This window comes from Chiroxiphia lanceolata, chromosome 10, assembly GCF_009829145.1.
Source record: "Chiroxiphia lanceolata isolate bChiLan1 chromosome 10, bChiLan1.pri, whole genome shotgun sequence".
Taxonomy (NCBI): Eukaryota; Metazoa; Chordata; class Aves; order Passeriformes; family Pipridae; genus Chiroxiphia; species Chiroxiphia lanceolata.
Window position 1 is genome coordinate 21,084,553 of NC_045646.1, and position 21,865 is coordinate 21,106,417.

A 21,865-nucleotide genomic window follows, 5' to 3' on the forward strand; every position below is an offset into this window, starting at 1 on the left:
CACCAGGCAGAGGATGGAACCTACAGCTCACCTGGAGAGCTGGGAGCTGTTCTGCAACTAACTCTGTTATGTGCAGGATATGAAAGCTACTGAGGCTGAACATAGCACATATTTTCCTGAAAAACCATGTTCAGTCGTCTTAAGCAGTGTTCAACTGCAAACAAGCTGGGGTGGAACCCTTCCTTGGGTTAAGGAAGGCAGCAGGACAATACCTGAAGTCCCAGGGACCAGTTCCACAGGGAGGGAGGCAGGTAATCCACCTTCCCTTCCTGCCAACTCCAGCCCAACCACTGCCAACCTGCACGTTCCACACACAGGACGAGGTGAGGGACCAAGCTTTCACGTTAGGTGTAATAGAAAAACGTTCTTTACTCTGCAACTTGTCTTTACAAATATATATTTATATATTTAAGCCCATTTCAGGCCATAAAAGCCCATAAAAAAAACAACCAGTACCTTTTTGAATGAGAGAAACTGTGAGGCAGAAGTCTGAGGGGACAGACTCCCACCCAAGGGCTGCTCTGGCGCTTCTCTGAAGGCCCTTAGTTAGCACATAAAACCACCTCCAAAATCCTCTGATCTGAAAAGGAGGGCACCATTCTTACCCCCCCTTCACCACTCTCTGTATGAGGTAAACTGGAATCACTTTTACATCATCGCTTTAAAAAGGAGATGTTGTATCCTGAAGACCAGCTTTTCCAAGGAACATTTGTGAATGGGTTAAAAAGGGTTCAGATGCTGCGTGTGGATCCAACCACAATGTGCTGTTGTCTCAAAATAGAAGAAGTTGATACTAAAAAGCTATTCCAGATACATACAAGTACAAACACTAGAGCTGGTCAGAAAGATTCAGTTTCAACGTTTGGTTTTTTTTTTTAAAAAAACAGGGAAAATTTTCTGCAGTGTGGCTTTTCATTTCCCCTCTCCTCACTTTTCTACCAGTCCCATAAACTTTCCGAAAAAAAAAATCATGTGTCTGCTGTCAGAGTGCAAAGTCCATCCAAATCTCGTGTTTCAGTTCACTATCACTACACTTAACAAATCCTGATGGCAAACCAAAAGGTCTCGATTTAACTTAGCAAAAGTGATACCTAGAAAATATTCAACACCAAGAGGTCTTACAAAAAAAAAAAACTTGAGACTACTAAGGCAATCTAAGGCACAGTGTTTTGGAAGAAGTGCTTTCTCCCTTTGGTGTTGCTTTATACACATCATGTGTGCGAGTCCGAGGGATGCATGGAGCTGCAGATGGATGCCATGCCTTGTCCCAAGCAGGGAATCCCATCTTCTGCTGCAGTTTCAGACGTAGGCTCCCAATGCTGCGTGAAATTCAGTTAGACATTGCACCAGCTGCTGAAACTTGGGTCTTTCTTCGGGATCTAGGGCCCAACAGCAGGCCATCACTGCAAACCTGCAAGACAGAGGCACATGGAGACAGGAGGAGAACGTCAGCCAGGTGACCACAGCCCCAGCCAGAAGGGGAAAAACAGCCTTTGCCACTGGGAAACCTGCTGATCAAGCAGAGAGAGACCAGGAACACTGGATCTTATAGTACATGATGCTGAACAGCTCGTTCAGAGGACAGACACCTGGAATGATCAGCATATGGGCTGGGACTAGAGGTGCTGGCTTGATTTGGGATATGAGCCTTTGGCAATCTAGGAGGGAGCAATACATGGTCATTAGAAATTGCTCAACTGCTTAAAAGCATGGAATTATGGAACGGTTTGGGTTGGAAGGGACATTAAATCTCATCCAGTTCCACGCCCTGCCATGGGCAGAGACACCTTCCACTAGCCCAGGTTGCTCCAAGCCCCGTCCAACCTGCCCTTGGACACTTCCAGGGATCCAGGGGCAGCCACAGCTGCTCTGGGCAACCTGTGCCAGGGCCTCTCCACCCTCACAGGGAAGGATTTCTTCCCAATATCCCATCTATCCCTGCCCTCTGGCAGTGGGAAGCCATTCCCCTTGTCCTGTCTCTCCAGGCTGTTTTCCAAAGTCCCTCTCCAGCTCTCCTGGAGCCACTTTAGGCACTGGAAGGGGCTCTCAGGTCTCCCTGGATCCTTCTCTCCTCCAGGTGAAGACCCCCAGCTTTCCCAGCCTGGCTCGAGAGCAGAGAGGCTCCAGCCCTCGGAGCATCTCCATGGCCTCCTCTGGACTCACTGCAGCCTTCTGGTTCACTTCCATGGCCTGCTTCTGTCGGAGGCCCCAGAGCTGGAAGCAGCAGCGCACACAAGGAGCACCCACCCCAAGGTTTGTCTGACAGGCAGAACAAAAGGGCAGGGGAAGAAGGCAAACCCGGCTCTTTCTCTGACAAGCCTGGCTTAAGGTGGTGATCAGAAAGCAGGCCCTTCATGCTCTCCCCCAGCCCGCACTCACAGCTCGTCGGGGCAGTTGATGGGCTGCGCGATGCGATAGCCGTCCTTGAGGTACGCGCCCATCTCGAAGGGGTCGATGTCCACGTACGGCGTCTGGCCCAGGGTCATCAGCTCCCACAGCGTCACTCCGAAGGCCCACTGCGGAGGAACAGTGCAGGGGTTAACAAACCAGGCTGAACCCTGGCAGCTCCTCCAGGCACTGCACAGAATCAGTCAGAAATAAGAGCAGGCACAGAAAGAAAGCTTTACGTAAATTCCATATATAACCACGTGGCAACACGTTGTCTTGAACGGGGCTAATTAAGAATCCTAGAACTGGTGTTAAGTTGCCCAGAGAAGCTGTGGCTGGCCCTTCCCTGGAAGAGTTCAAGGCCAGGTTGAACAGGGTTTGGAGCAACGTGGGCTAGTGGAAGGTGTCCCTGCCTATGGGTGGTGGAAGTGGATGAGCTTTAAGGACCCTTCCAGCCCAAACCATTCCATGATTCTATGAAGTTGAACTAAAGTCAAAATCTTAGTTCACTAAGATATCAGTGCTAAAAATCATGTGTTTACTGCATTTTTTAACATGACACTTCAGAACATTTAAATCTAAAGGATACTGAACACTGAATCGCTGTTTAACATAAAATTGGTATTTTTTTCTACATTTTAGTTCTTCAAAATGCCTCGAAAATCATCAAAAAAGGTCTGTGAAATTCAAGGGGTCAGAAGGGCAGACTGAATGAGACCATCGTTCTTTTGAATCCAAGTCATCTGTATATTTGGAGGGTATGCTCACAATTAGGACCCAGGAGAAAAAAATAAGGATTCCATCCCAGTAAACCTGACAGCTGGATCAGCATTCAACACATCCAGCTGACACTCTTTGCCAGGAGGAGCTTAAAAGGATGAAAAGTCCATCAATCAATCCACACACAAGCAGAGTACAAGGAAAATGATTTATGAGCTGGTATCCAGAGACCCAGGAGACCAGAGATGGAGCTGATACTGCACACTGGTGACTCACTGCTCAGGTTACACGTGCTGCAAGCATCATGATTTATTAAAAAAGGGCGGAATTCTGCAAGGCTCACAAGATTCTTGTTTTAATCAAGAGAAATCCCACCACTCCCCTTGATCAAAGCCTTAAGGAAGGGATGTTTTCGGATGGGAAGGTCTGGGAATGGCAGAGGCACAGACACAGCTCTGAAAAGCCACCAAAGGAAATAAAATCCCTTTTTTAAAGTTAAGGAATGAGGGACAAGTGGTGGCCATGGACGTGAGATGAAGGGTGAGTCAAGCAAAACCACTCTGAGAATGTCCCTCCTGTAATTCCGTAAGGAACTGCCTAAAAATGGCACAAAGAGATGCAAGAGCTCCGTGTCCAAGAGTGGGAAAACCACAAAATCACAATTCAGCAGGAATAGTGGCTTGTTTTCCTACGCTCTGGCTGCCTGATAGAGCTGCTGGCTGGGGAGGAACACATTACTGGGAAGGTTTCAAGCCAGCAAAACCATTTGGAAGAAAGTCATCCAAAAAGCAAGGCTGGAACATCTCGGCAGACACCACCCACACTGTTTGTACCACATGTCATCACCCATTACCTCTTAAATGCAGGGGGATCACTGGATTTGTTCCTTGCAAGCAGACAAAAACATATGACATCAGACTTCTGTGAAGAGCATCCAGGTAGATGCGAAGCTGATATTTAGGGCAGATGGTATTTTCTAAACACACACAAAAACTGCCCGTTTTTGAACTCTACAACTCTCAGCTGGCCACATCTCTGCAGTTAAAACTGTGTATTAGAAGGGGAGTGGCATTTATCCCTACGTAAGGGAAAAAGGAGTTGTGTTAAAAAGGGGAGAAACAGATGCTGAATTGCACTGTTTATGATACTGAGGTTCCTTCATCCGAATAGAATTCCACATCTCACTGCCACCGTTACATAAGCTTTCATTTCCAAGTCCAGCCTTCAAAAACAGGGCTTTTGTGTTCCAGAGTTAAAATAATAATAATAAAAAAGTAAATCAACATTTGCTCCAGCCCATTTAGCACTCTAAAAACATGCTCTTACAGGCAAGCTCTGATTTCCTCTTCTGTCTTCAAGTTTGGTACAACACAAACCCCGTACGCATTTTCCAATGAATACAGAAGTACTTGTGGAGCAGAGCTGGCACCTTCCCTTCCTTCCTCGTTTTTCTTGTTGTTTATGTGCTTTGAGCACTAACACAGAGACCACGAGGGGAAAAAAAACAACCAGAACTTCTCAGATGTTTTCCAAACCAGACCAGAGCGCTGCACCAGACAGGATGCACCCAAGGGTGCTGAGGGAGCAGGCTGAGCTCAGTGCAGTGCTGCTCCTACCATCTTTGAAAGGTCACCTCAACCAGGGTAGGTTCTTGACAAGTGGAATAAAGACACCCTCGGGAAGAGATGGGAGCCAGGGAACTACAGGCCAGACAGTCTAACATCAGCTCCTGTGTATGTTTGGAGCACGTTATCCTGAAGTCACTTCTATGCATATGAACCATAAAGGAGTGTGGGAAGAGTCAGCACGGATTTATGAGGGCTGTGGATTTATTTTAAGCTGTGCCTGACTAGTTCTCTGCTGAGCAGACAGTGTGTCAGTGGACACAGGGTGAGCCAAGGATGTCCACTTTGACTTCCAGAGGGTGGTGGGGCACTGACCAGGCTCCCCAGGGCAGTGGGCACGGCCCCAAGGCTGCCAGAACTCAAGGATGGTTTGGACAACGCTCTGAAGGACAGGGTGGGATTGCTGGGGTGTCCTGTGCGGGGCCAGGAGCTGGACTGGATGATCCTTGTGAATTTAGCTGTCTTTCCTGCCCACACTTCCAAGGGAACAGGATGCAATGGGCAATTTTTCTGTGCACAAGGGCCTGACTGCTCTCAGAACCATCTGCCACAAGCAGCAGATGCAGGAAGCAGGAGCAGACACTGCTCTAAACAAGCCACAGTTATCTATTTGGTGCCATGGATCCACTGCCATGGAGCCACAGCTCAGGGGTCCCCAGCATAACAAAGATGTGGAGTTGCTGGAGCGAGTCCAGAGGAAGCCACAGAGATGCTCTGAGGGCTGGAGCCCCTCTGCTCTCAAGCCAGACTGGGAGAGCTGGGGGGGTTCACCTGGAGGAGAGAAGGATCCAGAGAGACCTGAGAGCCCCTTCCAGTGCCTAAAGGGGCTCCAGGAGAGCTGGAGAGGGACTCTGGACAAGGGCCTGCAGGGACAGGACAAGGGGAAATGGCTTCCCACTGCCAGAGGGCAGGGATAGATGGGATATTGGGAAGAAATCCTTCCCTGTGAGGGTGTTGAGGCCCTGGTACAGGTTGCCCAGAGCAGCTGTGGCTGCCCCTGGATCCCTGGAAGTGTCCAAGGCCAGGTTGGATGGGGCTTGGAGCAACCTGGGCTAGTGGAAGGTGTCTCTGCCCATGGCAGGGGGTGGAACTGGATGAACTTTAACGTCCCCTCCAACCCAAACCATCCTGTGATTCTGTGATTCTCCAACGGCTGAAAAAAAAGGGAAAAATGTCAATAAACTACATTTACAAAATGGAAGAGGAGGGAAAAAACTCACCACATCACTAGCACTGGAAAATTCATTGTTCACCAGGCTTTCCAGAGCCATCCACCGAACTGGTCTGTTCTCATTATCCCCCAGGCAATGGTAATCCATGGGAAACAGGTCCCGGGACAGCGCATTGTCCGTGATCTTCACCTGAAGTGCATCGTCAATGCTAATTCAGAGAGAACAGGAGCACTCAGCAAACCTGCAGTCACAGCTTTACAGCACATATTTCTGCTCAGCCTTAAGTTTCAGACTCAGGATTTAACTGGGGAATGCTAACCCACATTTCAAGGCAGTCATTCTCCTGCACCAGGACACGCTTATTCCGTGATTAGTAAATATTATCACAGAACCTATTTGTTCTGTGCCAACAGATAAGCACCAGAGAAATCAGCAGGGTTGATTAAATAAAATCAAACATTTACTAGTGAAAAAAAATACACTTAAAGCCAACAAGTAACTCCCCTAAACTATTCCTGCTCCCTTGGAGATCCCTTACCAGAGCAACTAAACACCTTTCAGCACTTCTGTGGTAATAATGGGGCAAAGATTAAAGCAAAGAAAGATCCTGTAATATCTTCTAGCAACCAATATTTTTTGTGGCCTAAAAGTGTGTCTCCAATCAAGCAATTTGGTAAGATATTATTTATTCCACTCAACAAGAGAGATTGATGCTTGTCAGAAATAGGACACCAAGGGAAACTTACTTTTAATCAAGAAAAGATGACTCAAAATAACACAGAGAAATTGCCCCCTCTGGGATGTAATTCAGGCTGTCTGAATTTACAGAAGTGTGTAATACAGTTCAGTGTTCTCATAAACAGCTGATCTCAGAATATGGGAAAGATGTTGGCTTCAATATCTCATGAGAAAAATACAGAAGTAACATTGGGTTGAGGGAGACAGTAACAAATCGGTGTTTGTTGTCTGCTCATCTTGTCAATTATTTACTTTAATGAGAAAAAATAAACAAAAATGCTCAATTTGTGTGTTTCCCCCTTCACAGTCTCTGATACCTTCTTATTTATCCCATTTCTATGCATTTTCAGGCCAGTTCATTATCCTAAAAATTTACAGCCCAGGGAATTTCCATATCTAATTATTGTTAAGAGTTCAGAGAAATTCCTAGAAGACTTATCTATAAACAAATTTAATCTAAAGGGCAATTTCACAGTGATTAGAGAGCTCCGACTTGTGCAATCCTCCTGTCCACTGGAATTGGACCTGGCTGTGCCATGGACACATGAGACCAAAAGTATTTAGTCCCTTAAACTTGCCAACAGCACTGCAACCCTGGCTCCCTTCCCAAAGTTAGGACATGGATCTGACACACTTGGTACCAACTTCTCCCAGCCTTTCACCACACAGGAGCAGACCTGGGGATTGAAGGGGGGGCAGGGGGAACAAAGCCCTTCCAGGGATCCCAGCCACTGGCATCTCCTTCTCTTTCCAACCCTAAAGCTCCAGGGGATTCCCTGATGTTTGTGACCTTTGCTCCCCGTGGTAGCACTTCTTCCTCAACGTGTTCACCGGTAAGGAAAAGCAATAGGAATTAGGAACAGAATCTCCCAAGAAGTCCATCCCACTGAGCATCCTCAGGGAGCACAAGAGCAGGTAGAGGGTGAGCAGAGATCATGTGAGGGATTTGGTTCATAGAAAGCCACCAAGCACCTCCATCTCTACATTTTGAGGGTGTATTCCAGCCAGAAGATGGTCTCAAACCCTACTCTGGTATTTCTACCATTCCAAAGCTCATTCATATTCATCCATCACTTGCGAACTAAAAAAATCTGCCAATGACCAAAGCCATGAGGCCATTACCTAAGGGGAAAAAAACCCAAGAAAAACAACTTCGTACCAAAATCCATCACTGATAAATTGTCAGAGATATTCCAAGTTCTTATTAAAGCTGAAGGGAAGCTTTAATTCTTTTCAAGACTTTAAAAAAAAAAGAAGTGATAGACAAACCCAGCAGAAGTATTTATAGTGGGGATGTTCTGCTTCCTTTAAAACCTGGTCCACCCTGGGTTTGGGAGGAAAACAGCTTCACTGACAAAACCAGTCACCTAAAACTCAGGAAGAAGCTCAGCACTATACCTGGGAACTCCATCAGGGTGACTGGAAGAGCTCCAGCCCCAGAGGTGACAGTACTTACACACAGTTTCTAGCAGCCAGGTCTTTGTGGATGACCTCCCGTCTGGCCAAGTAGCTCATGCCACAGGCAATCTGGATGGCCATATGGACGAGGTCCTGCTGGGAGATGGCCTGCAAAGAGCCCACAACAGCAATCACTGCCAGCCCAGTGCCTGCAGGGTCACTGAGTGTGCTGCAGTGCCCCTCCCCTCCTCTTCAGTGCCTGATGCCTTCTAGTCTCTACAGACCCGAGGGACACTCAGGAAAACCCCTTATTCTAAGTTTTCCCTCCTTTTTTTGACATTCCAAGGGCAAATGTTTCCAAGTTGCACCTGCTTTTCCTTTGATTAGAGGTGAACACAGGTAAAAGTGGTCGATTTTACCCTTCTTACCACACTTTTTTCACTTCATCTCCCTGAAAACCAGCTCATTTCCAGGCAGGAGTACAAACAGTCCCAGTCCTTGTTGCTCTCTACTGCTGAAAACCAGTAGCCAATGCTGTTGCTCCAGCTCCCTTTGCAACTTCACAGTCCTACCTAAATTAAAATCTTACACATATTTATAGCTTGCCTTCCCTCTTCCACTTCTATAGTGTTTCAGGAACCTGAGGATGTGGGGAACACACTGAAGTTGCAAGACCAGGGTTAAAATAAACCAAATATTACACTAAAATGATAATAAAGTGGCTAGTTTGAAATTTGGTATGTAACAGGAAGAAATTCTCACCTTGGGATTTCATTTTGTGCCTGATTTAGTCTAAAGAATCCAAACCAAGGTGAAGTTGAAAACAAGGTAATTCTAACAAGAGGGATAGTTTTACTGTATATACACATCCAGCACTAAAAGATAATTCAAATTATTAAAAACAAGCATATTTTCTTTCAGGAAATATATGCCACAGGTCCCATGGAAACACAGCAAAGTTATTAATGCTAAAGAGCACCCACAGCAATTTAAAAAAAAAAATAAAAATCAGAGATTGCTTCCCTTATCTAAAGTTCAATAAATCCAGTTATTTGACTAACAAAGAACTACAGTAATTAAAGGGACTGTTAATTACACCAAAACTAAAATCAGGAAATCTGAAATTCCTCCAGACAGGATTTCCCCTAATTTAAATCTCCACAATCAGACACTGTTTTCTCTATTTTTTAGGATAATTTGAAGATGCACTGATATACCACTGATATACTGATATACTAGTCAGCCTCATGCTGATAAACACAGCCAGGAACGTTTTCCTAGTATGGATCAAGCCCAACACTTGCTGGGGAACCTCCTCTGCAGGTCACACCAATGCCACAACTATTCCTTTGAAGGCACAAAGACAGGTGACAGAGCAAATCCAGGGTTAATGGGCACGAATTCCCAGATTCCTGGGTGTACCTGAGGGTTGTTGGCCTCCACCAACTTGCACTGTCGCAGGAAGAGTTTAAGGTTCCCCCAGTTCATGTATGGCAGCAGCACCATTGGTTTCTCTCCCTCTTCTATACAGACATGGGTGATAGGCAGCAGATTCCTGCAAGACAGAGAAATTCCTCATTTTACGGAACTGAAATCTGGTAAAAAAATATTTCTGATCCCTAAATACAGTAACTGAAATTAATTCAATGTTGAAGAACAGTATTTAATCTTGTATTATGAACTCTTGAGCACAACATGTCCAAATAATTGAAGCCCTAGACATTACTCTTCTTAATAAATGCAATATTTGAATACTTTCCCATTAGGAAGAACCCTCCAAATTTTTTCCATTTGGTCCAAGAGGGCTGAAATAAATTGCTGTGAATGCAGGTTATCATTTGGACTCTGAAGTGATATATCCTCAGCTAGGAAGTGTATCATTCTAAAGGCAACTATTGACACAGAATATACAGTTCCCTTAGAGTATTTTAACAACAAAAAAAGTCAAAATATCATGTTTGATCCACTGCAAAGTGACAGAACAGAAAAATGTAGTTTTGAATCAGCTAAGCATCAAATTGTATTCTAACTACACAGTTTTAGAACCAGGGAATCATTTAAGTTGGAAAAGACCTTTAACCCAGTTCTGCCAAGGCCACCACTAAACCACTTTAAATGTCCCTTCCAACCCTCTTATGGCCCAGGTAACCCCCATGCTGTGGTGTTTCTAAACATCCTCCTGTAGTGTCATTCTATAAATATAAATAGATCAATATATAAATATATATAATAATATATAAATATCAATATATACATTCATAGGAACTTGAACCAAACTGGACACAGTTTCAAATTTCCATCAATCACTTTTTTAAATACCTGTATTTCCTACTTAAAACTTGTTAGTAAAAGTCTCCAAAGAGATACGATGATTTTTAAAAGGGAATTTTGAAGTTTCTTGCTCTTACCTGAAGGCATCTGACAGTCAGGTGTCACACCCATGAGCTCTACAGACCCGTGAAGGTCCCAGCTTTATGGGCAGTGTAGAGAAGAAAAGCTTTTTGGACTTTTTAAAAATAGTTTGACTTACAAAAGGGAGGACAACAACTCACTCTGAATGATGAGAGAGGGGGGCTGGGTCATTTTGGTTCAATTTTAAGCATGATTCCCCAAGAACCTGCTACTGCTTTTAATACAATCCTGTATTTTAGGCAAGGCTGGGAGAGCTGGGGGTGTTCAGACTGGAGAGGAGAAGGATCCAGGGAGACCTGAGAGCCCCTTCCAGTGCCTAAAGGGGCTCCAAGAGAGCTGGAGAGGGACTTTGGACAAGGGCCTGCAGGGACAGGAATAGGATGAGAGGGAATGGCTTCCCACTGCCAGAGGGCAGGATTTGATGGGATATTGGGAAGAAATTCTTCCCCGTGAGGGTGCTGAGGCCCTGGCACAGGTTGCCCAGAGAAGCTGTGGCTGCCCCTGGATCCCTAGAAGTGTCCAAGGCCAGGTTGGATGGGGCTTGGAGCAACCTGGGCTAGTGGAAGGTGTCCCTGCCCATGGCAGGGAGTGGCACTGGATGGGCTTTAAGGTCTCTTCCAATCCAAACCAGTCTGGGATTCCACGATCCTATAAAAGTCTCACTGAATTCTAAACAAACAGTTCCCTTTCCCCCCTCAGGGAGCTTTAGCTTTAGCACAGGGATTTCCAGCTCCCAGGGACAGTTCTGTCACACCCCTTGCCTGCCTTACCTGTGGTGAAGTCCTCGGAGTTTGCAGCTCTCAGTCAGCATCATTGTCACCTGCACCTCCGAGGCCTGATCTAGGGGGAAAAGGGAACCACAGACACAGCCTTGGAATCAAACCAACACATCCATTACAATTCAGTCCACGTTTTCAAGTCACTTGAGGTCACTGGAGCACAAACAGAACTTGTTTGCCTCCCTTTTTAAAATGGAATTTAAAAAGCCCCATGTGAGTAAGCCAAGTTCTGAGGGTTATTTCTGCTTGAACGAGTGGGGTGACGCCGAGAAGGGAAACAAGCCACACTCCAGGTGCTGACAGGCTGTATTTTTGCCACTTCCTGACAGCTTCTGCGCAGGCACAGCTGCCTGCACTGGGCACTGTGGGGCACATCCTGCCCAGGCGCCAGGGCTGGTGGAAGCAGGGTCCGTGCCACGTGTTTCCCAAACGTGGATGTGCTCTGAGGACGCTGCTTTGCTGCTCAGTTACCAGTACAGGTGTCTGCAGTTCACAGCCACACTGCTGGAGACCATTGATTTCTAGGTTTACTTATTTCCTTGCTCTCTGCTCGGCCCACTTGACTCTTGGTAACCTTAGAGCTTTCGTGTTTCCTTCTCCACCTTTAAAACTAAATAAATAAACAAATCAAATCCCTGCTGCCAGCTAAAATTCAGGCATCTGTGGTAACTCCAGCGACCCATGGCAATGGGCAGAACACCCCCATCCAGTGGGCAGAAGCACAAGTGGTGCCTGCAACCCCTTCCCCACCAATATTTGTGTATTTGGGGCTTTTCCCTCTCTCAGGTGGCAAGAACCTACAGGGAAGCTTAAGGTGACGTAAATAAGAGCTCTTCCAATCCCACCCTCCTCATTCCTGGGTGCATTTTTCATCCCTCCCTCGTGCTGGGACTAGTCCTGGTGTGCCTTGGCAGGAAGCTGGCACAGGAGAGCCCAGCTCAGCCCCATCAGCTTTCCCTGCTGCTTTAAGGGGGGGATTTACATACTGTACATGATTCAAGCCAAGATTTTACTGCCCTGGGAGGAAGAAGAGGCAAGAACTCATCTGCTCTTTTCCCTTCTCCATGGTCTGAGCCTGCTCCCTGTGCAGCCCTGACACCCCTTCCTAACTGAGCCTGAACCCTGCAAGGGAAAACGTGACTTGGGCTGAGTTTTGAGTGATGTGGGAGCTCTAGAAAAGCCCAGAAAGAGGTGCCATTAAATTAGTGACAATTATGGCTGCAGTATATTATGGGATGCATCAACCAGTGCATTTGGACTCCTCACAACAAAAAAGACATTGAGGGACTGGAGCGTGTGCAGGGAAGGGAACAGAGCTGGGAAGGGGCTGGAGCAGCAGGAGGGGCTGAGGGAGCTGGGGGGGCTCAGCCTGGAGAAAAGGAGGCTCAGGGGGGACCTTCTGGCTCTGCAACCCCCTGACAGGAGGGAGGAGCTGGGGGGGAGGTTGGGCTCTGCTCCCAGGGAACAAGGGACAGGAGGAGAGGGAACAGCCTCAGGCTGTGCCAGGGGAGGGTCAGATAGGATACTGGGGAATATTTCTTGATGGAAAGGGCTGTCCAGCTCTGGCACAGACACCCAGGGCAGTGGTGGAGTCCCCATCCCTGGAGGGATTTAAAAGCCATGTGGATGTGGCACCTGGGGACATGGGATAGTGGTGGCCTTGGCAGTGCTGGGGGAGCAGTTGGACTCGATGGTCTTAGAGGGCTTTTCCAAACTAAACCACTCCACGATTCCCTTGTATTTGATAACAATTCCATATGGGGGGGATGGTATGTACAAGCTCTTGCAGTGCAGGAGACATTTAAGCCACCGCCAGCTGAAGCCTCTGGTTTGCACTCCAACACAGAGGTATGACAGGTTTGCTGTGTGATTAATTTGAGAAGCAGGAGAGAGACTGCAAAGGGCTTGGAAACAAGTCAGAAAAACCGAGATAGTGCATTAAATGATACAGGCCTGAATGCTGAATCAGCCAACTGTTCTAAAGGGCAAGCAGCATTAAAAATGGAGAGGTAAAAGCAGATTGTGAGAGGTCAGAGGAGCAGGTTACCAGCACAGAGCTCCAGGTGTAAATGCATTAATTACAGGACTGAAAGACCTCAACCTCTTCAACCCAGCACATGACAAGGGAGGAAAGCGATTCCTGGGTGTGAGTTTAAGCTGATTAACCCACTCATGCACTCTCTGGCCCTGTGCTTGCTGAACTGGTTTGCTTTTAATTATAAGAGCCACCAAGTAATAATTTGAAGCTTTAAATCAGAGATTATTTAAGAGTGGATTTAACATCTACAGAACGAGTTGAGCTGCTTTGCACAATGAACCTACTCATCTCTTCGCGGTAACTCTGTCAGGGATGACACTCTCCTGTCACTGCCTTTCCCTTTCCAGCACTCAGGGAGGTTTCCAGTAGGTCACTGTGATGTTCTGGTGCTTTCTTTCCACCTTATAGTGGTTGAGCACCCAAAGGGACAATTGACTCCCAGTCAAGTATATACGGAAATCGAAATCTTATCTCGTGAAACAGTCTCAGCATCTGTATTGTGTTTGCTTATCAATATTATTTCCTTGTTTTCTGCATGGAAAAAAGACTTACCCAACACCAACAAATTCAACAGACCCAGAATAAACAATAGCAGTACAAGGCTGAGACCAATGCCAATTAAGTACCACCACACAATTCAGCTGTTGTTGGTTTGTACTCAATATAATTCAAAACAGAATGTAAATCACCTCTTTGAGTGATTCTAGTCAAAAGGGGGAAAAATACCACCCAAATACTACTGCAACAGTCCCCATAGCAGTCAGACTTCCTTTTAAGGCCACTGTCATCAGTTACACAAGAAAAAGTTCATTTAACTTTTCATTTAACTCTGCCTCATTTAATAGGCTATAACCACAGCTGAGCATCCAACACTCAGGTCTTCACAGATCAGGGTGAAGGTGATTTTGGTAGTCATACATTTTGTTGTGAGGACCTGGTGAATCTGACCATCATGTATGAAAATCCTTCAGATCAATCCAGGAAACCCACAGCATTTCTGGCTGATATGAGAAATAGGAGTCCCAGAGCAATTCCAGCTTGGTGAGATGTTTTTACGAGGCCATTCTGGGATGAATCTTCCAGATTTCATCCTCCTGCCTGGGCCAAAGTATCACCCTGTACTGAAACCAGGCATCAGATCTCTGAGCAATCCATGTAAGCACACACACACACACACGTGGGCACTGTCTGTGCCCTCACACAGGTGAGAGCTGGGGAAGGATCCTGTCAAACCCACGGAATGCCCACGGGCTCCGGCGGCTCCTTTGTCTGCACCGGATCCATGAAGTCATTTGATATGAGCACAGCCACACACGCAGCTGGAGAGGGGGAACAGGGGGAGAGCCTCCCACAGAGCCAGGAACCTCTGAAGTTAGAACAGCTACTTGAAGACACAACTGAGGTCAGAGGCTCCCATGCATTAAAAATTTGGGCACCAGGAAACAGCCCTGAATTTAAGCTGAACCCTCCAGGACAAGGCAACAAGGGCTTGCTGCACAACTTCCTCAAAGCCCTGAAAAGAGCTGAAGTCTGACAGATTACCATTATTTGTGATTAAGAATGTGTCAGAGCTCAACAATCCATGCAGTTGCAGCTGGATGATGATGAGGTGCAGCCTGGTTTTCACAAGGTGATCACACATCAGTAGCTGAGTAAATGAAGAGCAGAGACTTCAGGTGAGTTAACAGGAAGATTTAACACCCAGTGGCAATTATAGATGTTCAATTAGGACCAAAAAGGTCCAACTTTCAGAAGGTGCTTAAAACCAAGACTATTTGAGATAGATATAAACACATTCCAGAGAGGAAGATGCTCTCAAAGCCCTGGTTTCACCCTTTCTGGGCCTGGTTTTACCTTTTGCCAAGGCCCAGAGCAAGAACAAGGCAGGATTTCAAGCAGCTTTCATAGAGCTGCAGGTTTATCTCATGATATCACAGTATTTGTATGCAGCCAGGCACAATGGGACTCTTGGCACTGCTATTTTTGGAGAAGAGGCTAATCTCTCTGTGCTGGGATGTGCTGGGGCCCTGCCTGGCTCACGGGGAGAAAGAACCTACTTGATTTTTACCAACTTCTCGACATCCAGCTGCAAAACTCCATTTTTAAATCTCTGTTCATCACCATTCATCAGTGACATGAATCATGAGGTGAAAAGATCTCGGGCAAGTTTTGTGATGACACTAAGACTGAGGGAATTTGCTTGCTCTGAGACCAGGAACTCATCAGCTGCAGGGCATTACATGGGAGAACAGACACCCCCTTCCTACAACCCCCTTTCAGGCAGCATCACCACTTAAAGACTTCAGATTGGAGCACAGTCACTGAAATCTGTTTCTTCAGACAGAAGGCAAAGCAGAATCTTAAAATCCACGACACCAAAACTGAACTAAGTCAACCCAGAGCCCTTTCACAGCCTGCTAAAGGCAGGAACAGCAGATTCCCTCAGCACTCCTATCAGCAGCAGCTCTGCAAACACAACAGCCAGGAACTCCAAGGCTTCTAACAAACACATCTCCCAACAGCAAGATTTAAAAAGATGTTTTACCTGCAGCTTTTCCCACCTTTGGACCATTTGTAACTGCTTGTTCCCATGGGAACTTCCTTCTGTCTCATACTGAAAGCTCATACTCTCCCTCATCACAGCACTTGTACAGCCCATTTTCCACACAACTGCCTGTTCTCACGAGCTTCTATAACCCTTATTCTCTTCCAGCCTTAGGGGCTTTGCCCAATATCCTGTGACAAAGCCCAGGAGCTTTGGTTCTTGAAGGGTGACAGGCACAGAGGTCACAGAGTGTGTCCAGAGTGCAGGACTAGAACAGCTCCAGGTGGTAAATGCTCCCTGTATCAACACATCCTTCTTAATTACTGATGCTTCTGCACAGCAATTAATTAGGTAAAACTGCTCCCAGGCAGAATTGAGCCCCAGTTCAAAGGGAACACGTGCCTGGGTACTGCTTTAACCCTTCTACTAGAGTCTTTGGACGAAGTTCAACCCTCCAAGACTATCCCGTGCTCACATCTGTTGCACAGGACATTTTTAGTGCTGCTACCAGGTATTTTCACAGCTTCACTACAAGGATGTACTGCTAAAGGAATGCAAGCAGTCAGGATCCAACCTGCTTTTGCACAGGCAGAAGGGAAAGGATGTGCAGAAAAATATTTCTGCTTTAAAATTTCCAGAGGCCCCAGGAGTCAGACAGGGACAAGGGACCATGGAAGCCAGTGGCACATCCCTGGCTTCCTGCCTGCCTCTGGAGTGAAAGAAAAAAATTCCCTGCTAAAATAGGGAATGTTGTTCTGTTTTCCCTACATTACAAATGCCCACACAGTTCTAAAAGGGCAGAGAAAAGCAGGATTTGGGGATGGTCTTATTTCCCTGCACAACAGTAACACCAGAATTCGAGGAGCAGCAGCAAAGAGAAACAAGGAAAAGAGTCTTTGCTCAATAATCCATTAAATGAACCCGTAAACAATCCATTGAAATGAAGTCGAAAGTGTAAGTAAATGCAAAGTGAAACTGGGGAAGAGAGACATGACTAATGTCATGGTCCAAAGGGCAGCAGCAAATAAAACTGAAATTCAAGTAGTGATTTTAACTACATGTAAATCAAAGTGTACTGCAGGTGATTTTTTAGCATATGGAATAACAAATCTTTAAATTAATCAGTACAATATTTCAGACATCAACCCTAAGAGCTGCTACTCAGTATTTTTTTTTTATTTTGTATTATTTTAGGTCTCAGGATATTCTTAAAGAACTAGAATTGAATGACATATGTAGTGTATTTTTAGGCTGATATTCAGAAATTTGCTGCTTACTCCCTGTTCTTTAAATTCAGGTATCTTCCCTTTTGAAGACACTGAAGAAGATGAGCACTAGCTCTTTTCTTGATTTTTTGTTTTGTTTTGTTTTACATAAACTATATTCTACAGAAACAGGATCCTACACCCTGATTTTGGGAGGTTAAACACTTTCAACAATTAATTTAAATGCTGTGCATTTAAGGCATGAACCTAAAACTTCGAAATATTTTCACAAAGCTGTGCTTTAAGAATGAACTGCCCAGAACAGCAAATTCAATCCATTTAAAAATGATCCCTTGGGAACAACTGTGGATGCTCCAGGTTGTGGTATTTGTTTAGTATGAACAAGAAACCCTCCAGCTGGGTTAACACAAAGCTGCTTGTACACACTTAAGTCCCCTAAATGGTCCTATTGCTTTCCCTGCTCTGCACAGCCTGAGTTCTCAGGATCTCTATCCCTACACCTCCTCACTGCAGGAGGATGTTCTAAAGGGTCACCAGAATCACAGAATCCCAAAGTGGTTTGGTTTGGAAGGGACCTTAAAGCTCATCTTGTTCCACCCCCTGCCATGGGCAGGGACACCTTCCACTAGACCAGGTTGCTCCAACCTGGCCTGAAACACTCCCAGGGATGGGGCATCTCCTCTTAACTAGATTAGCAATGGATAAAAAAAATCTAAAGTATAATGTCAGAGGTAGCCAAGAACGCTGAAAGAGTCCTAAAGCACTTTTCATGACCTCAGATAGCCAACCCCAGAGCTTTGTTAATGTTGGTAAAATGAAGTTTTAAGAGCTGACCTTTGTCACACATTGACTTTGTTTCCAGTGCTTTCTATGGGTGGTTTGTTTTCAAACACTCCTTCCTCGTACATCAGAAAAATGTTAAGTGGTTAGAACATGAAATGGGAGCAGCCAGGTTATCCTGAACAGCACGAGGGGTTGTTTTTACCAAAAGTGTACCTTGGCCAGAAGGTCCTGAGTGAGTCAGGGCTCTGCACAGCTCACCCTCACTGTGTATGTTCCTGGAATAACACAATTCCATTTGTTCTGCTAAGAATTTTCTCCTTCACAGGAAAAGCACCATTAAACAACGTGTTCTTTAAATCCAAGGTGTGTTTTTTTTCCCCCCTCTGACTTCCAGAGACTCCCAAGAAAGGCAGAGGAGATCTGTTAATCACTGGCAAGAGATGCAATGCCAGCTTGGAGAAACGTGCCAACCGAGACGCTTCCCAAAGCTGAGAGGGATTGGAAACCTCCTGCTGGAAAGGGAAACATTCCAGGCTCATAACACAATTCTTCTGTAGAACAAGAAACACAACGAGGGAAGCAAATTCCCTGCTAAAATAGGGAATGTTAAATCTCTCATCTTCTAACAAAGAACTTATTCAGGTTGTGTTGATCCATGGATTCCAAAACCCCAAAAATAGTAGATAACGTATCCGTGTTCTTACTGGCAATATCATCCTTAATCCTCATGGATGTCTATTTAAAGAAAGGAATAAGGCAAATTTTCCACAGAAAAGTCTAAAGATGAAAGTCATTAAAACTTTTACAGTGAGGACTAGCAAATGAACATAGTGAAGCTGTAAACTGTAAAGAGAACAGAACAACTGGGTGGTCAACATGAAGGATCCAGAGGAAGCAGGAACACGTGACACCTTTTCCCCAGATCTTGGGACCTCTGTATTTCCAAAGTTATTAGAGCTTCCAGAAAGCCACCTCTAATTTTGCCAAATTATATCCATTTTCCTTTTAAGCTCTCCTTGGCTCAGAGCCCTGCACATAATGGAAGGCTCAGGTATCCAGACACACTCAGAAGTGTTAAGATGATACAGTATTAAAAAAACATTATAACCTAATGTATTTCATGAACGTGCAGGTAGAAACTTTGTCACTACCAGGGCATGTTACAACTTTCTCCCTGGAGTGAACCAGAGTTAGAGGTGGAAGAAAAAACTCTTCTAAGGGATCTGGAGTGAAACTCAGGGATGAATCCTGTGTCTTTATAAAAGATGTGTCTTTATAAAAGATGTGGTGTTGAGGCTGCAAGAGAAGTGTCTCCAACTTCTCAGTCCTATCAACTTATGAGCTTGGATCCTTTGGGGAAAAGAATCAACCACCGGGAGAGATAAAAGATAGGGAAGAGGCAAACTGGCAAGGCTGCAAACCCTCCCCTCAGAGCAGGAAATACTCACAAATGTACCTACAGCCTGAGGAGCACAAGGGCCACAACAGTCCCCTTCCCTGGGATAGGGAATAAGAAAACTGACAGCACATTCCCTCTGTCCACGTTATGGGAAACAATCCTGCTTGGAAGTTAGGGATGCTGTGAGACACTGGCAGCTGAAGGAGGGACACAGGAAGAGTTTCCAGAATTCATTCACGGGTCTTCCTAACAAGCAGCAATCAGAAACCATTCCTTGAACGGCACAACAACCCTTCCCTGGCACCTTTCCTAGAGAGTAGAGCTCTTTCTCCCAAAAGCCAACAGACCCAAGCTCATGGCCCAGGGAAGCCTCCCAGTCCCATCTGTAGTTCTTGTTGGGTTGAGGTGGTTCAGCCTGGGGAAGAAAATGCTCCAGGGAGACCTTTCTGTGGCCTTTCAATACTAAAAGATGGATTATAAGACAGATAGAGAGAGACTTGTGATCATGGCCTGTAGTGACAGGACAAGGACAACAGCTTTAGCTTGGAAAAGGAAGAAAATTTTATTTATTTATTCTTTACTGCGAGGTCAGACCCTGGCACAGGTTGCCCAGAGAAGCTGTGGCTGCCCCTGGATCCCTGGAAGTGTCCAAGGCCAGGCTGGACAGGACTTGGAGCAACTTGGGCTAGTGGAAGGTGTCCCTGCCCATGGCAAGGTGTGGAATGGGATGATCTTTAAGGTCCCTTCCAACCCAAACTGATCTACAATTCTATGATTTCACTGGCAATTCCAGGTTTAAAGCCATAACAACTCCCTTAATGTCAGAACAGCCAAAACAATGGCTTCAGTTTCTCAAGCTCTGATCCTGGTGAGAAGAAAGATGTTTTTCCTCTCTAGAAGGTTATTTTTCCTCTCAGCACCTCCTGAAAGAACTTCAGCTCACAGTTCACTTTCCAAAGATCTAAAACACCCCACAGCCCCCCTCCATTGCTTTCTGGCATTCGGGGCAGCAAATGGGCTTCATTTGATCCCTCTCAGAGTGAAACAAGACAGTTTTGGAGCAGCTTGTACTTTTGGGAAGGGATAATTTAACTCCACAGACAAAGCCTTTTTTCCTTGTCTCTTTTCCATGACTCTCAGGCTCCTTTCTTGCCTTTAGCAAAGAGATACTTAAGTCACTTTAATAGTTCTCATATCCATCACAATTTTATGGTCCTGCCCTGCTCTGCCTGTGCCAGAACAGCAGCGTGTGTGTGGCCACAGGATGAATGAGATCAAGGAAAAACTCCTGTTACAAGAGAGTAGGGTTTTTTTCCCAAACAGATCAAATTCCTAACTTATTACATGTCCCAGCTGCACACACACACATCACAGCCAGGGTAGGAAAACGAAGCTGCCCAATATCAGCACTGCAACTGAGCTGCTGGTTACAGTTATTTTCCCTGCTGCCCAAACCAGACAAGTGTCACCAAAATCTACTCTGAACTTTTTCCACACAGATCCTTTCCAAAGCTGGGAAATTCTCTGCAGACCTATCCTGTGAATGCCATCACTCTCCTAAAACCATGCTCCAGTTCACCACAGCCAGCAAATCCTTCCCTGCAAAGGGATGGGCAAGAGGAATCAGGATTAACTGTGCTACAGATCCAAGGGAGAAAGAAGTATGGATTTAGGAGTGGATTGGAAGCTGCATTTTGGGATAGCAATTCCATAAGTGGTGATGGGAGGCAGCTAAATTAAGATCTCTTCTGACAAATCTTGTTGTGCCATTTAATCCAATGCTATAAAAAGCAACTCACGTGCCATGGGCCAAACATTTTGGAAACTATATTAAATAAAAGCAAAATGACAGTCAGAAGGGTTTGTCAGGAGGGGGAACAGAAGGCAGCAGAAGAGAAGGCTCCAGGGAGGCCTTAGAGCCCCTTCCAGCCTCTAAAGTGGCTCCAGAAGAGCTGGAGAGGAACTTTGGACAAGGGCTGGAGTGACAGGACAAGGGGAATGGCTTCCCACTGCCAGAGGGCAGGGATAGATGGGATATTGGGAAGGAATTGTTGGCTGGGAGGGTGATGAGGCCCTGGAACAGGTTGTCCAGGGAGACTGTGGCTGCCCCAGCCCTGGAAGTGTCCAAGGCCAGGTTGGAGCAACGTGGGCTAGTGGAAGGTGTCCCTGCCCATGGTAGGGGGTGGAATGAGATGAAATTTAAGGTCCCTTCCAACCCAAACCATTCTGAGATTCCCTGATTCATTCTGTGATTCTATGACATGCCAGAGAAAAGATCATCACAAGATTATGCAAGAAACAGACCAAGAAAATTGCTTTCTTTAAGCAACATACTAAAGATGGCAGAGAATAAATGGGTAACAGAAAGATTCAACAGCAACAAAATTAAGCAGCTTCACCATTTCCCACCTTCTTCTTTAAAATCAGGATCTTTAAAAATTAACAGCAAGGCAAAAAAATGTAAAAAGTTGTGATTCTTACAGAATACTAATTTTTTTTTTCTTAAGAATTAAAGAAGTTGTAAAATGAGAAACCAAAAGACAATAATGCACCCAACTGAAATGACAAAAATAAGTGGTGAAACAACCACTGCACTGGGAATTCAGCTACCAGAAGACTCCTACAATGATGAATGCAGAGGA

The 21,865-nt window shown here is 45.6% G+C and overlaps 1 protein-coding gene across 1 annotated transcript in view; it reads right to left on the reverse strand.

Annotated features, from left to right (window-relative positions):
* Positions 1-936: 936 nt before the first annotated feature.
* RYK (receptor like tyrosine kinase) overlaps positions 937-21,865 on the reverse strand; it is a 48,487-nt gene continuing 27,558 nt past the window's right edge. The window contains exons 10-15 of the mRNA XM_032698046.1: positions 11,224-11,293; positions 9,464-9,596; positions 8,100-8,209; positions 5,954-6,113; positions 2,380-2,516; positions 937-1,411 (exon numbers count right to left, since the gene is read on the reverse strand). Of these exons, the coding sequence (XP_032553937.1) occupies positions 1,300-1,411; positions 2,380-2,516; positions 5,954-6,113; positions 8,100-8,209; positions 9,464-9,596; positions 11,224-11,293 (722 nt within the window). The 3' untranslated portion in view covers positions 937-1,299. The remainder of the gene's footprint in view (positions 1,412-2,379; positions 2,517-5,953; positions 6,114-8,099; positions 8,210-9,463; positions 9,597-11,223; positions 11,294-21,865) is intronic.